This window comes from Camponotus floridanus, unplaced genomic scaffold (assembly GCF_003227725.1).
Source record: "Camponotus floridanus strain SB8 unplaced genomic scaffold, Cflo_v7.5 scaffold1, whole genome shotgun sequence".
Classification (NCBI taxonomy): Eukaryota; Metazoa; Arthropoda; class Insecta; order Hymenoptera; family Formicidae; genus Camponotus; species Camponotus floridanus.
The window spans coordinates 8,814,289-8,830,114 of NW_020229214.1; the positions used below are offsets into that span (position 1 = coordinate 8,814,289).

General features: G+C 36.7%; 1 protein-coding gene across 1 annotated transcript; it reads left to right on the forward strand.

Annotated features, from left to right (window-relative positions):
• The first annotated feature begins 2,878 nt into the window (after positions 1-2,878).
• Positions 2,879-15,543, forward strand: LOC105251449 (broad-complex core protein). The gene is made up of 6 exons (XM_011258282.3): positions 2,879-3,142; positions 3,905-3,989; positions 6,623-7,684; positions 7,866-8,377; positions 13,799-13,921; positions 14,095-15,543. The coding sequence occupies exons 3-6, from the start codon at positions 6,646-6,648 to the stop codon at positions 15,166-15,168; spliced, it is 2,748 nt and encodes a 915-aa protein (XP_011256584.2). The 5' UTR covers positions 2,879-3,142; positions 3,905-3,989; positions 6,623-6,645; the 3' UTR covers positions 15,169-15,543.
• The last annotated feature ends 283 nt before the right edge of the window (positions 15,544-15,826 follow it).

Here is a 15,826-nt window from a genome sequence, read left to right on the forward strand (position 1 = left end):
TATTTCCTCGGCGCGCATAGGCAGAATCGAGTGGAAAGCGACATTCTTAGCAAATGAGATTTCAAATAATGCTCAGATATTTCTCGCATCGATCCGTTAATTGCCGTTTCTTTCGCAACGTCAGCATTCAATTATTAGATAAATGACGAAATTTCGAGATGCAAAAGTCTGTAAATACTCGTATATTTTACGACTACGTTATAAATCTATTTTAAAAATCTAAAATGTAACTATTTAATACAAATATAACGGATTTTTCTTCTAAATTTTCATATTTATTTAGGATATTTATTTATTTATTTACCTGAAGGGTAAACCTGAAGGCTTACGTGATAAATCACGATTTTCCTCGACATTTTGCTAACAATAAGAGAAAACGTCAGCTCAGTTGTAGATTTGCGTGTCTGTCTTCCCTTTTTTTGTAACAAATTAATTTTTATCACGTCAAATTTTTTGTATTCAAGTAAATATTATTTATTTTAAGTATATCATAAATTTGTATCACAAGTTCACCACAAGCATTAAATTTAATTGAATATATTCTAAATTTTAATAAGTGCAGTATTTTAATCAGGAACATTAAATCAAAACAAAAATTTGGTTTGCTTATTACAAAGAGTTGATGTAAAGTAAGTTTGATTTTTCTTTGATATATACAACTTTGCGATAATTATTTCTTTACAAAAATTATTTCTTGAAGAGAAAATTCTTCTTTCGAATACATGATAATGAGATTTTCTAACACTCGTGATGAGTATATTTTGAGACTATTATCAAGAATAAATTCTTTGTTGGAGAAAACTATTACTTAAAAAAAAAAAAGAAAAATAAACCGAGTAATCACTTTTCTTGACAAAGATAGAATATTTTTCCCTGCGCACGATTAACGGATCGACGAGCTAATTAAGACCGAGCCCGACTTTTCCGTCCGTGTTTCCGCAGCGTATTCCTTCCCTTTTTTCCCCAGAACTTTGCGATTTTCTCACGATATTCGAAGCGCGTACCTTCATCCCCCGCATGGTAACGTTACCCAATTCGTGTAGGGCTCTTCCTGTGTATACGTGCGTGGGGTCGACGTGCGTGTTGCCGAGGGCTACGCGCCGAAATTACACACGCACGCACGCAGAACGCCAACGGCGGATGCATCGTAGGATTTGGGCGTGGTCGCAATTTTCGTGAACGTACACTCGCTTAAGCGCATTTCTCTCATCTTTCTTTTTCTCCTCCACGATCTTCCCCTCGTCGTTTCTTCGCGCGCTCGCATGCGCGCGGGCGTTGCCATGTGTGCGTATCACGGCTAGATCGGACGGGGAAGGCGACGTGGGTGCGGGATACGGTCGCCACGCATCGCCGTGTGTAAACACGCACTCACGCATCCATGTGCGCGTGATATATCCCGCAGGATATTGGCCTAGGAGCCGCGTGATTGGCCGATAGTGCGAGCATATAGGCGAATAGTGACGGCGACGGCGGGTACGCGAGTGTTATGCGTGATCCGCGTGCACGCGTGTGATGCGCCGAAATGCTTCACTATCACATATTCACGTACGCACAATGGCGTAAGTTTGACAAATTTTCCCAAGTCGCGTGCGTAATTGCGCTCGCGCGGAAAACGGGTGATTGCGATGAGCGAAAGTCGCGAAAATTTCACGGGAGATTAAAAAAAATTGCATTACGATCCGTTCAAATCGCATACTTGTAACCTTGTTCTTTATTCGTCATTAGCTCTTTATATTTATGCGAGATATTCATTACACTATTCTATTATTTTATAATATTTTATATTATTATATTTTATTTTATATTATTTTATATTATTTTATATTTTTATATTTTATTTTATATTATTTTTTATATTATTATTATTTATATTATTCTATTTTATTTTATATTACAATATATAAAAAAATATATATTATATATGCTTAAATATTTAAATTATATTCAGCGTTATAATGATGGGACAAATTTGTTTAATATTTTGCACAGCAAAATTGCATAGGCATATAGAGCTTTTATTTTTTTCTAAAGAGAATTTTCGTGCATTGAGGGTATATTTTTTAATTGAAGCGGATTTTTATCTCGCAAAATTTCGGGGATACATATTTGAACATCCAGTAAAACAATACTATCGATTTCTTTTTATTCTCAAAAGAATATTCAAACATTATAACAAAGTTGCTGCTGTCTAAACATATATTACGAATGCAATAATTTTTGTTATCCCATTTACTGTTCAACCTTGAAGGGCCGCATGAGACACAGCGAACCTTTCTTCTCGATCTTTTTAAAAAACGTCCCGTTATTTTGAGCGACCGTCAGGAGTGATTTCGACGAGAAAGGCTGTAAATCTCGATCGATTGAAAAAAAAATAGATATTCTTCCAATGTTCATGAACGCCCCCAAAATTGTTGTTTCCGATTCTCGTACATTAGGCTAATATTATATTTGTCATACGACAAATTCTTTAAGCACACTGATCGGCTGCGGGATAATAATTTTTCGAATCTTTAGAAACTTTCTATTCTGCAGTCAACTAATGCTCAAAAAATTTGTCGTAACAAATGTAATATTACAAATGTAACATGAGCTTATTGTTAGGCTAATATTACATTTGTCGTACAAATATTTTAAGCGCACTGATTAGCTGCGGGATAATAATTTGCTGAATCTTCAGAAACCTTCTATTCCGCGGTCAATTAATATGTTTAAAAAATGTCGCACGGCCAAAGGTGATATTGGACTTCTCTCTCTTCGAATCTTTTCGATTAGAAATTACATTGAACTTCGGACGCAGGGCCACGGCCGTGGCCTTTACAAGGGCCTTACGCCACTGCGCCCTATCCACGACACCGAAAAAGCTCACGGACGCTCACCACCCTTGTGACCAGCACCGTGTGACGAATACCAGCCCGCTGAGACGGGCCGATTCGTGCGGGCTCGACAGCGTGGGGCGCAGCGTAGTGCGTGGTGCAGTTAGCCCAAGTTGGTCGGCGTCAGTGGTCGTCGAGCGACGCTCAGGAAGAGAGGTCTTCCTCGTTTCGAAACGGAACTCCCTCCGGAGGATCTTGACCGCGCGAGTGCCTCCCGTCGCTGGCACCCTGGCGGCGGTGCGGGCAAACGACGAGGGGTTGGAAAAGTGGTACGTGAAGAGTGCGCGCGACCCCTTCGTGTATGTGTGACGCCGTGAGATTCCTGTGTGTGTGCGTCATGCGAAGAGATGCGCGCGTAATAAATATGCGGAAGAAAGAGAGAGACAGCGCATCCTAAATGTATACGTGTATTTTTTTATCGCGGATACACGCGTAATAAATATACGGGAAGCAAGAGAGAGACAGCGCATCCTAAATGTATGCGTGTATTTTTTTATCGCGGATACACGCGTAATAAATATATGGGAAGCAAGAGAGAGACTGCGCGTCCTAAATGTATACATGTATTTTTTTATCGCGGATGCATGCGTAATAAATATATGGGAAGAAAGAGAGAGACAGCGCGTCCTAATGTGTATATGTATTTTTTTATCGCATTCGCTAGATTAGACTGAAACGCGAGAAAATCATCGCGATTATACATCAACGATATAATCGGGAGATAAAAGGTCGATGACCGAAAGAGCGGAAATCGCGATATTAACAGACACGTTTTTCGCCGCCTTTCTCGATTTTATTGAATTGTTTGCAAGCAACATCGCAAAGTGTTCGAGTTGAATGACATGTATTTCTTTTTTTTTTTCGTTTTTAAATAATTCGACTCGCAGGACATGAGTGAAAATTAATTCGATTTAATTTGAAAAGTGTGCAAAGAATATTTAAGATTAAACGAGCTTCCTTTTTAATGCCTTTAAAGCATAACTGTAAGATATAAAATTGTAATGTAAACATTTTTTTTTATAAATATTCAGAGAGCGAAAGAGAGATATATCAGGACAATCAAATCTCGGGGAACGAAGACTTATATCCGGCAATTGTTCTTAGAGCTAAATTAAGGTAAGCATTAGATTGATATCGTATCTATACATTTGGCTAATGTCACTGTGTTATCTAGTTGTCTGGAAAAGATATTTACTTTTCCGCTACTTATAACTTGAAAATATCGGGAAATATATTATTATCGGGAATTATATTATTTATGACTATCTCTTTCTCTCTCGAACTTGGATCGAGTTGCTACTTTATCGCTTTTATCATTTATCCATTTCCTTTTTCGTCTTCGTCTTTTATATTTGTTTAGCGAACAGTGGTCGAGATTGTGTCTGCGACTTCAAAATAAAACAAATGCCCAATTAAAGCTATCGTTAAAGATACTTGTGCAACATGTGGTACACCCAAGTTCTTATCGATTAGCCTCGATGATTACCGGGTCGATCGAAATGAACGTGAAAAGCCTCGATGAGAGCGCGATGATTCACCTCTCGCGAGAAATGCAAATAGCAACTGCTTACCCCTGATGACGCGATCGCACCCCAATCGTAAAAAGATCGGTTTATTTTCACTATTTCGTTCGTTCAACCTTTTAATCGGGGGCAATAAAAAATTGGAAAAACGAAGAGTTTGCGACAAATAAATCTAAAAAATCGAACCTAGAGAAAATAATATCCACAAAATTAAAATATAGGTAAAATTGTTTTAAATAAACATGTAAAATATTTATTAGAGTAATAACATAATATATATAATAATTATAGAGCAATAAAATAATATATATAATAATTACAGAGTAATAACATAATATATATAATAGAGAGTAATAAAATAAAAAATATAACATAGAAATATATAACGAGCGATACATTTTGCTTTTTTTAAATTTTCTCTTATATATCATATTTATTGAAGTATTAGATACGAGATTTTTTCTAGTACATTGATAGTTTATTAAATGTAAATGTACGAAAATAACAAAGTGACGTTCATACAATATTCGCGAGTCTTTAATGAAATATTGAATCCATTTTGATCTGTCATTTATGTAATCTCATTTTATTTCTCTCCGAGTAATTTTATTATAAAACTGTAGAAATTTTCGATATTAATGTTTTTGTCACATGTAACTGAATCTTGAGCATTTATAAAAGATAGAAAATGTTCACGAACAGTCGGCAATTTGTACATGACGTATGAATCATTTACGAAGCATAAAATATTATTTATAAATAGGGAAATACACATATCTCTTTCAGTTATAATAGTTCAGTGGCGATAAGAAAAACAGAGATCACAATCATTTCCAAATAAGGTGAAAAGGTTTCACGTGAATTCCTTTCGATTGTGCGTGCTATGAATTTATCACATAATATGTTATCGCATATTGAGAAATATCCTGTGTATTAGCCTAAAAAAAATAAAAAAAATTTCACTTGCATCTCGATGAGTCATGAGATATCATTACTCGATTATCGTCGCTTATCGCAAAAATAAGAATTTAGGAAAAGTCAATTGAGTTCAATTATTGACGTGTAATTTCTTTTCGAATTTATGGATTTATATTTTTCTGAATTTTATAGATTATGCATAATTTAATTTTAATGCAGACATTTTGCGATTCTTGACACAGGGTTTTTATTTAATTTGTCTATTATGTGAATTTCTCTTTATTAATCATTTTAAAACTTTAGAATGTGACACGTAATCTTCGCCGTGTAAATTCTCCGCGAGTTTGGAAAGTAGCTTCGAAGCTAAAGTATTCGAATGATTAATCAAAGTAAATTCTCAAGCGAGAAAAAAAAACAGAATATTTACAATAATCGGCTGTGCTTTGTACATAATGATTGTATCACATTTTTCAATTTATATAAATATATATAGATATATTCTATTAAAAATTATATATAAATATTATATATTAACTATATATAATAATTATATATAATAATTATATATAAAAATTATAAATAATTTCTTATATATTTTATTATAAACTTTTTTTCTTATATATTTTATTATAAACTTTTTTTAGTTAAATAATAGTGGATATCTATTAGACGTTTAAAAAATATAATTGAGGATCGTGTATAACTATCTTACAAATTTTTTTCGATCAAATTATATTTCAGAGAAAGAGAATTTTATTCAGAATTTACAGATTTATATATTAATAGTAGAAATAATTAAAGAAAGAGATAAAGTTATAAATTTTTTTTATATAAATGTGCAAGCTTGATTTTTTTTATAGCGCAGCAAATTTTTCCACGATTTCTATAACATTAAATCTATTTGCATTGCAAAATAAAAGGTTTCACTCTTAATTACTTTTAAAACATCAAAACATATGCTTAATCCTAATAACACAAATCAACTATAGAAATGGTATTCATATTAATATAGCTTCTGGCTAGAGAAAACGTACTTTTGAGATATATAAATAGCGAGAAAATACCTAAGTAAACACGTATTTGACATTTAGCCCGGTCCCTTAGTCCTTATCGCTGAGCAAACTTTGATCAAAAAAGATGACGAAAAATTGATAATTTTTCCGGAGAGGGGGTTTTGAAACCTTTGAAACTTGGCTATTTTAAGGCGATATCGGAAGAGTCCGTGTCAGTCGAAAAGGAAAATTCGTACCGTGAACATCTCACTGCGCCTCAAGTGAACGATAAAGACGTACATCTTTTTTCTCATAGACTCTACACGAAGAGGAATAATTATGACGGACGACATGACCTCGGCTCAAAAATATTGTCTTCGCTGGAATAATCATCGGTCGAACCTGCTGTCCGTCTTCGAGGACCTTCTGCAAACCGAGGCGTTCACCGATGTATCCCTCGTCGCGGATAACGGTCAGATCGTCAAGTGCCACAAGATCGTCCTAGCGGCATGCTCGTCCTACTTCCAGTCTCTGTTCATCGCTCTGCCGTGCCTGCACCCCACGATCATCCTCAAGGACGTTAAATATTCGGAGCTAAGGGCGATATTGGAGTACATATACCGTGGCGAGGTGAATGTGCAGCACGATCAGCTGAAGAACTTGCTCAAGATCGCGCAGATGCTGCAGATCAAGGGTCTGGTGGAGTACGATGACAACGTTGGCGGACGGTTCTCGCAAAACGATTTTCATCGGCATGAAGATATGATGGAGACGTCCTTGTCACCACCGCCGGCCATCAGCACCAGTACCAATGCCACTAATATGGCGGTGCACAGCAGCGGTCATATGTCACCGCCGCACTCCACCGATGGTATCTACGGTGGTCTCTACAACAAGGGAAGGACCTCGGGAACGACCTCGGGAACGACCTCGGACTTCAATCAAATGCAGAATCAATTTCCATATTGGTCGCTGCCCTCCTTATTGCATCACCAGTTATCGCCGCGCTCCTCTTCTATTCTTCCCTCGGCTCTCAGCGGAAATGGTGGTTCTTCCTCCTACGACGGCTTCACCGAATCGCTCAAACGCAAGAAGACGTCGCTCTTGAACCCGCCGAATCACGACACACCGATACTGCGCACCGTCCTCGGTCAGAGTCACGCTGACAGTTCCTTGGGTACATCGATGTTGCAATCTGACAATCACGAGCCGATGCATCTTCGCTCCAGCAGCAACGGCTCTGCAAACGACGACAATCATCGCGGCAACATCGATTCGGCTCATAACGAGACGGCTCACTCCTCTCACACGGAGCCTTCCGTGGATGAGGATGAGAAACGGCCATCGTCGCAATCGCACACCACAAATATCAAGTCAGGTAGGCTTTTCAAATTGTACATTAATAGGCTTTTATAAAATTATACTGTGAAATATATCTCAATATATCCGAAATTTACACGTGACTCTCTGTTGAAGAGGAAGACTTCCTCCTTGAACTTTGAAGAAAAATTCTCATGATAAATACATTAATTTACAAATAATTCTTTTGTTTCTGTTAGGTAACGGGACTCATGCACAATCAAAACCCGAATGGAAACGATACAAGCAATACACCCGAGATGATATCCAGGGAGCGATCGAGGCGGTAAAGAGAGGCATGAGCGCCGTGCAAGCGGCACGCATGTACAACGTACCATCCCGTACGCTTTACGACAAGGTGAAGAAGCTCGGCATCCCGACATCGCGACCACTCAAGCGTTCAACAAGCAACGGCGATAGCGCGGCTTCTTTCCCATTCGATGTCGGTGCTAATGTGAACGGCAGGATTTACAGTGGCAGCATGTTATCCAAAAACGAGAACGAAAATAGCGGCAATCTCAATAACTTTGAGCACTTGTCTATTAGTCCATCGAGCGCAAACACGTACGATGTCGCTTATAAAACGTCAAAGGATACGTCACAGGATCACGATTCGATGTCTGATTCGGCACGCTACAGCACAAGTCCGGTTATACGCTGCCCTAAACAAAAGCAACAACAGAACGTCGAAGATGAAGTGGAAGATCTATCGGTGAACCGTAAGTCCGATGTTCCAGTGATAAGGCTAACGTCGGACACGGTCAAGGACGAACCGCAAGAAACTGGGCCGAACAGTGATTGCGGCGATTATAGTTAAGTTTTTTCCACTCTCCATTTCCCTATCGTGCTCGACTTTTAAAATAAGAAGATAGAAAAAAAAATATGGAGAGTTGAATATCGTTACGAGAGGAAGATTATGTTTCCGTCCAAGGGGCGGCTTAAATAAAATTTTTTCTAAACAGATTATATATATATTTTTATTTTTTTTTTCTCAAAGTAGACGCAAAGATTCGAATTCATCTTTGATACGTCTCAATAACATCACTACTCTTTCTGCCTTATACAAGACTGAATATGCGTCGAAAAATTGAAGAGACTGAAGCGTGTATTAGTACGTATTTGCTTCGCAAACTTGTTAAAGTTCAATGCTATTACGGTAAATCACACAAATTGATTTATTACGAGACAGTAAGAACGTTTTTTGAATTCTATATACTACCGCACTTGTAAATTAGATTTATTTCTTTTATTATAATCGACTTGACACACATACATGTATTTTTGTTTTTACTCTAAATAATCTTTCAAAGTAATATCGCACAAGATATCTTTGAATTTTTATAAAGTTTCAAAATGTTTTTATCCGTATATTTAGTTTCTTATTTGTAAAAATAATTATCTGGCGCAACGTTATCTTGTGCAGATAGTCATTTTACAATACATCTCGTAATTTGCATTAAACTTTTAAACATTTTTGGGATCAAAGTAAATACGTCTTACATTTATTATCTATCGCTATTGTGATTCATTTTGATTTGTGGTTTATTAGCATAATATTATAGAACAAAGAAAGCATAGTATATAAAATTAAAAAAAAAACATGTGCAAGAGAAAATAAACACATAAGTAAATAACGAATTGCAAGAATCCATGGTTCTAAAAGTCTTTTTTATGCTTGCATTTTTATATAAAAATTTTTATTATAAATAATAAATTTTTATTATAAATAATAAATTTTTATTATAAAAAATATCCGTCGCATCCTCGTATTGAACGTTGATGCGGCAGAAAGTGAGGAAACATCTTGTACATAGCATTAATAATTGTGTATTTCGAGATTCGTTCGTAAACTTCGTATTATTTTGTTAATAATCGAGATATTGCTTATATTGTTAATTTGTTAGTAAATATAAGTACTTGATCGTATAATCGTTGTATTTCATCGTTAACTGAATATGGCTCTGGGATACAATTGCAATATTGCTCAATGCATATCAATAACAATGATAATACGAACTACCTCATTATATTGTACAATGAACCGCAAGTTCATTAACGTAAGACTGATAAAATGAATCCAAATGCAGATAAAATGAAAATCCAGAGAAGTGTTAAAATAAGAGATATATAAACATATATATATATATATATAATAATAATTCGAATAGGCGAATAAATAAACTGGTGAGTTCGATTCGATTCAAATTTACGAGCTTATTTATTCGCATCTTTTATATTCATCGCTATAGTTATAAACGTGGTTGTTTGCGTTTATACTATAACGATTATACTGTTTCAATAGGATCGGTAATTTACATTTATGAGATTTCACTCTTGGTGACGTACAAATAGTCCTATTTAAATATAACGCTAGAAATATTTCATATTTCGAATCTCTTGATGTATGAAGAAGAATTTCCGATTACATTGAATACTCAGTATCAAGACAAGATATTAATGAAACTCTGAAAAAAAATAGATTTGTTTTTATATCAGTATTACTGAATGACATGTTTCAAATTGTTCAAAAATTATTTTTATATTAAACAACAGTCTTTAAAGAGTGTAAAATGGATAATTGAGTCGTAAATTCTGATCGTCTGTAACCATTATGTATAATATTTTTCTTCTGACATTTTTAGATCTCGTATAATTTTACAGATATTTTGAAATATACATGAATTTACATGAAATATAAGATGAAGAAAAATAGATATAGGTTTGATTTGAAATGTGTTACAACATACATTACATTTGAATTCCAATACCAAGTATACATAGAATGAATGGGACGAATATGAATTTATGTAGCACGAAAAATATCAGTTTACCGCTGATATCTTGTCTTCCTGTATGCAAACCAAAGCTACCTCCACCGTTTCTACCTCAATACATGCAAGTCATTCCATATTTATTATACACATATATTACACATATATTACAATAAGAATTCTTATAAAGCGCAAAAGAAGGATGTTTATAAAACACGAAATAGTACATGCAGTACCTGTCCGTTATGTGATCGATTTTATCATGAAAAGCTAATATAATATCAAGTATCTCAGAAAAAACTGCCAATTACTAATGTATCTTACAAGGTAACTTGGTTACCTCGGATGCCATTCACATATTACTTTGTATTTTTATTGTTATTGACATAAGCGATGTGTCTTTTTTTAAACGTTTATAAAATGCACTATAAGTACAATAGTAAGTAAGTTATGCATTATTGCTAAGCTTTAATCAATTATATCTTTCATCTCTTTTATATCGGTGTGGTATAATATATAAATTTATATATATATGCACTAATTAGATATATCATTGCGTCAAGCAATGTGAAATAAATAAGAAATATACAAAATGTCCCATTTTATCATTTTTTTTTACTTTACAGAAAATTAAAAAAAAAAATATATATATATATATGTCAACAGAAATTGACGAAATGAAACATTTTACGATTATTTTCAGTTTCCTGTAAAGTAAAAAAAAAACGATAAAATGGGATAGTTTGTGCATATAAAATGATTATATACGTTTAAGAGAAAATATATGTCTGAAAATATATATATCGTTGATATATGTCTGGATGCGATGCACATTGTTTTTAAAAGCCATTTATTTTATATTGTAAAGTATTGAGGGAGCGAGAGAAAGAGAAAGAGAGAAGCACTGTTTTTAATATAATCATCTTTTTTAAACCGCGTATGCGTCCTTGTTCGCAAAAGCGCATTTTTAACTTATTAGTCTTACTAATGCATCTTTACCTACATTTTTGTATGCATTGATAAATTTTTAATATGTGCCTTTGTCTGCTGATCGATTTACGATATCGAGCGCATCATTCGATTTAAAATATGCGAATCCCATTATTCGAGTGAATATTAGATCACGGTGGTGATCTTTTTGTACTGTTAAACTGCCAATGCCATGTTAATATGCTACTCATGCCACGTAAAAAGATATTATACTTATTATTTTAAATACACAAATAGATAAGTCGCTCGATTTTCTATATCCACTTTTCAGTATGATTGTAAATAGACATAAGTAAATAATGTTGCCTTATAACGACTAGTGATGTATTATTTGTAAGACTGATTTTTACTACGTTAAAAACACGCACACATGCACAGACAAATATAATACGCGCATTTATATGTATATATGCCCGTATATACATATTTATACCGTATATAAGTATGTACATACATATTTATACTTATGTATAATATGTATGTATATGTTATGCACTTCCCACCACAATGTATGTTATCAATAATATTGTGCAAGCTTGTTGAAATAAACTATATAATCTTATATATCGTTGTTATTCATTGCCGGCTTGATCAGTTCCGTTGATTAAGTTTACCTTCATTAAGGTATGCACGGTGTGCGTGTCGAGTTCGATATCCTCGCAATACCGATTATTTGCGTATGCATGCGTATGTATGCGTGTTTTCTCGTGTAACAGATGGATTATGGAATTGAAGTGAAGTTTGAGCGCCTGCAATATATAATATGATAATCCTTATAAAGGATACAAAATTGGATTATCTTTCTCATAATTGATGAAAATTAACTTTTTATTATATAACTTTTTTTAACAGAGATGCACGCGATATAAATAAATTTGCATACATTTGTATCTCTCTTTTTAATGCCAAAGCTCTCGATAAAAGAAGAAAATAAAATTTTCATCGAGAAAGAAATATTAATATATATTTATATACTTTAATAATTATTTTTAGAATAGTAACGTCATTGGGAGACTAAGTGAAATGATGGAAAATAAACCGAAACGCATGATCGAAAAAAATTTTACAAAATCAAGCGAGGAGGAATTTTTATCGCATGGAGTGAAGTCTAAATAACGAGGAGGCTCGCGTGACAGCCGCGCACGTTCGCGGAACCATTGGATTTTCGGCGATGATTTCCGTAGTATACGGCAGCGAAATAGAGAAGCGGAAAAGGAAGGAAAGAGAGAGAGAGAGAGAGAGAGACGCACACATAGTTACGTTCCGCTAATAAGCCTCATTCCTCGATACCGCGCGCGGAGAGAATAATTATGGGCTTGCGCAGTACGCGTCTTCAGACTGCGAAGGAGGGCGGCGGGGAGGGGGGAAGGAAGGGGTGGATCGCGAGAAGCTGACTCCGAGGGGTGATAAAGCCCCGAGCCCAGCCGGCGAACGCGACCGCGCGGACACCAAATTTCCTCTCCGTCCGCTCGTCGACGTCGACGTCGATTCGGTAATCTCGGCGCTCGTCACGTCGTTCCCTCGCGCGTGATAAGCGAGATAGGGGAGTCGGGCGAGCTCCTCGCAGAGTGCGTCGTCCGCGCGACAGCCACAGCCAGGTCCGCACGCAACGTGCGTCACGCGTGCGTGCGCGCGGGGGTTGGTGCGGGTCTTCTCTCTCTCGAGAGGAGCACACCAGGGGGGGAAAAAATAGCGGTGCGTTGTACGGTGTGTCGACGACACTCTCCCTGTCGGTTGGTGGCCTCGTTTCGCTTCTAGAGAGGGATATAAATATATATATATATATATATATATATATATATACATAATAATAATAATATATATATATATTGTAATATATATACATATATATATATATATATATACGTCGCCCACATCGCCTCGCGTGACATTCTCACCCCGGATATGCCGAGGCATGCGCCGTAAAAATCCCGGGATTGATGTATCGCAAGGCGCAGGTACGCAGCATCGTGCAGCGGTTATGCACATCTCGCGCGCGTGCATTTGCATGCGTCCGCGCGCGATTCAGGCTCTTGTAGCTCTCTGCCGCACGCACATTGTATCCATTGGTCTCCCGGTAGATTTTGCCGCGAAAAGATCTCGACTGCACGATACATTTAGCTAAACTAAATGGCGTGTTACGTATCATTAGATCGATTCAAAGTATATCGAGAATTTCGGGGGTCCTTTAATTTTAATGCTAAATGCGTGTGATAGCCGGACATTTAATGTAGCAGTTCCGGTTGCGGGATGTGCCTCACAAATCTAGTAAATCCAATGAATGTTGAAATATATATATATATATGATGTTAAAATATAGTGTATAAATAAATATGTAAAACACTTGTTATTTATATTTGTATTTTTTCTAGCTTTGCATTTACTACCTGCTATGCATAGCAGCAGTAAACTTGACGTTCACCTCCGATTTGGAGATTACCACGACAAAAAGTTGGGACTGCCCGCTAGAATGCATTTGCCTCTCTCGAAAACAGGTAATAAGATCAAAAGAAATCTCATATGGTTTACGTATGTGTACAAATATTATTTTATCATGCAAACGTTTCATAAGAAAATATTTGTTCTCTCTAAAATATTTCATCAACAACAAACAATTGTAATAATATTGATGTTTTTGATATCACTCAATATTTTTCTATGCGAATAGGTACTCTGCAATACAGGTGGCCTCGAGGACATCCCGACGCAGCAGCTGCCGGAGACCGTGGAGGAGCTGTCGTTGACGAAGAACGACTTCCCGGTGATAAAGGGCGACACGTTCGCCGGTCTCCGGTCGCTGCGTAAGCTCATCCTGGACGGCAACAATATCTCGAGTATACGGCCGTTCGCGTTTCGCGGTCTGAATCGGCTACGCGAGCTGTCGATCCAGCATACCCCCTTACCTTGCATCGAGAGGTTTTCGTTCGCCGCCCTGCAGAATGTCTCCGTCTTGCTGCTGGCCAACAATAAGATCCGCTTCGTCGAGGGCTACTCGTTTGCCGGCGCGTCCAATGTGAATCTGATCCTGCTGAGCAACAATCCGCTGCACACCATCCGCAGCCACGCGTTTGCCGGCCTCACCAATGTCAACAATCTCATCTTCCCGTCTGGCATCCGCGTAATCGAAAAGAACGCCTTCGACGGCCTCCAGTATGTCGGTCAGCTCAAACTCAGTTATATGGATCTGGCTGGGTTGCAGCCCAATACATTTTACGGTCTGTCGTACGTCCACTCGATTTATATTCAAGAGAGCGACCTGGGCACCGTGCAGAAGGATGCGTTCGCCGGTCTTACACACGTGAACTACCTCAACATACTCAACAACAAGGTGGATCTGATTCAACGCCTGCATCTGCGCTACGAAAACTACATCGAGATGCTGCGCTTCCACGGTAATCACGTGCTGGAGGCGCCGCGTCACGCCAGGGACGTCGTCCTCGAGGTGACCACGATCAGCGCGATCGACAATCACTTCCCGTGCGACTGCCAGGCGCACAACGTCTTGGAGAGCGACTTCGCCCGCGGCGACAGCGTTGAATTTCAACGCCGCAACTATTGCATCTCGCCGTTCGAGTACAACGGCAAGCCCATGAACGTCGTCGACTTTGAGCTCGTCGCTCGATGCCACGACAATGTGATTCAGGACAACCTGGGCTCGGGCGAGATCGGGCTATCATCCCTATGTATATCAGGATTTACGTTGCTGATCGCCTTTTTGTTCTCGATGAATCTCTTGCGATGAGCGTCACTCTTCTTCTTCAACGATCGTCCCGTACACGTTACTCTTAGATGCTCCTATGCGATTATAAGAGAATGGTCAGATTTTTATGCTCTCGCTTATTGGCTTTGTCGAGAAATTCTCCATATCTTCGTTTTCGTACAGTTGAATCTTCGTGTAGCTCGGTTGTAAAATTGCCGAAGCAAAAAGGTATCTCGTACGAATTATATTGAATATATCGTTATCGCTGTAGATTATTGTACCAATCTTCTATCAATCTAATACAACTTCGAAAGGTACTATATATATATCATATTAGAGTGCAAAAGATATAGTCTTGCGATTTGACGAAATTGATCTGTGAAAGACAAAGCCATACAAATTTTAATTAGATCTACGAAATTATAACTAAAATTTCATTCTATGGCCTAAATTTATCAAACTATGAATTTATAGTTCATTAAAATAATAAATTAAATGAAAGTATATACATATATAAAGTTGATTTTTAAAGTTTTTATAAATTTTTCTTATATGTATTAAATAGAAATGTTATATGTTGAATAGAAATTATCTAATTATATAAGGAATTTATCTTTCTGTTTTTTTCTAATTTATCTGTCGGTGTCTCTTAAAAAATTCTTTTAAATTAGAAAAAAAAATGAAAAAGTATTAATTTTTT

Coding starts and splice junctions, on each gene's coding strand:
- LOC105251449 (XM_011258282.3), top strand. CDS start 6,646: ATGACGGACGACATGACCTCGGCTCAAAAATATTGTCTTCGCTGGAAT. Junction 8,378..13,798: donor ATGAAGTGGAAGATCTATCG/GTGAACCGTAAG, acceptor TATTTTTTCTAG/CTTTGCATTTACTACCTGCT. Junction 13,922..14,094: donor TTTGCCTCTCTCGAAAACAG/GTAATAAGATCA, acceptor CTATGCGAATAG/GTACTCTGCAATACAGGTGG.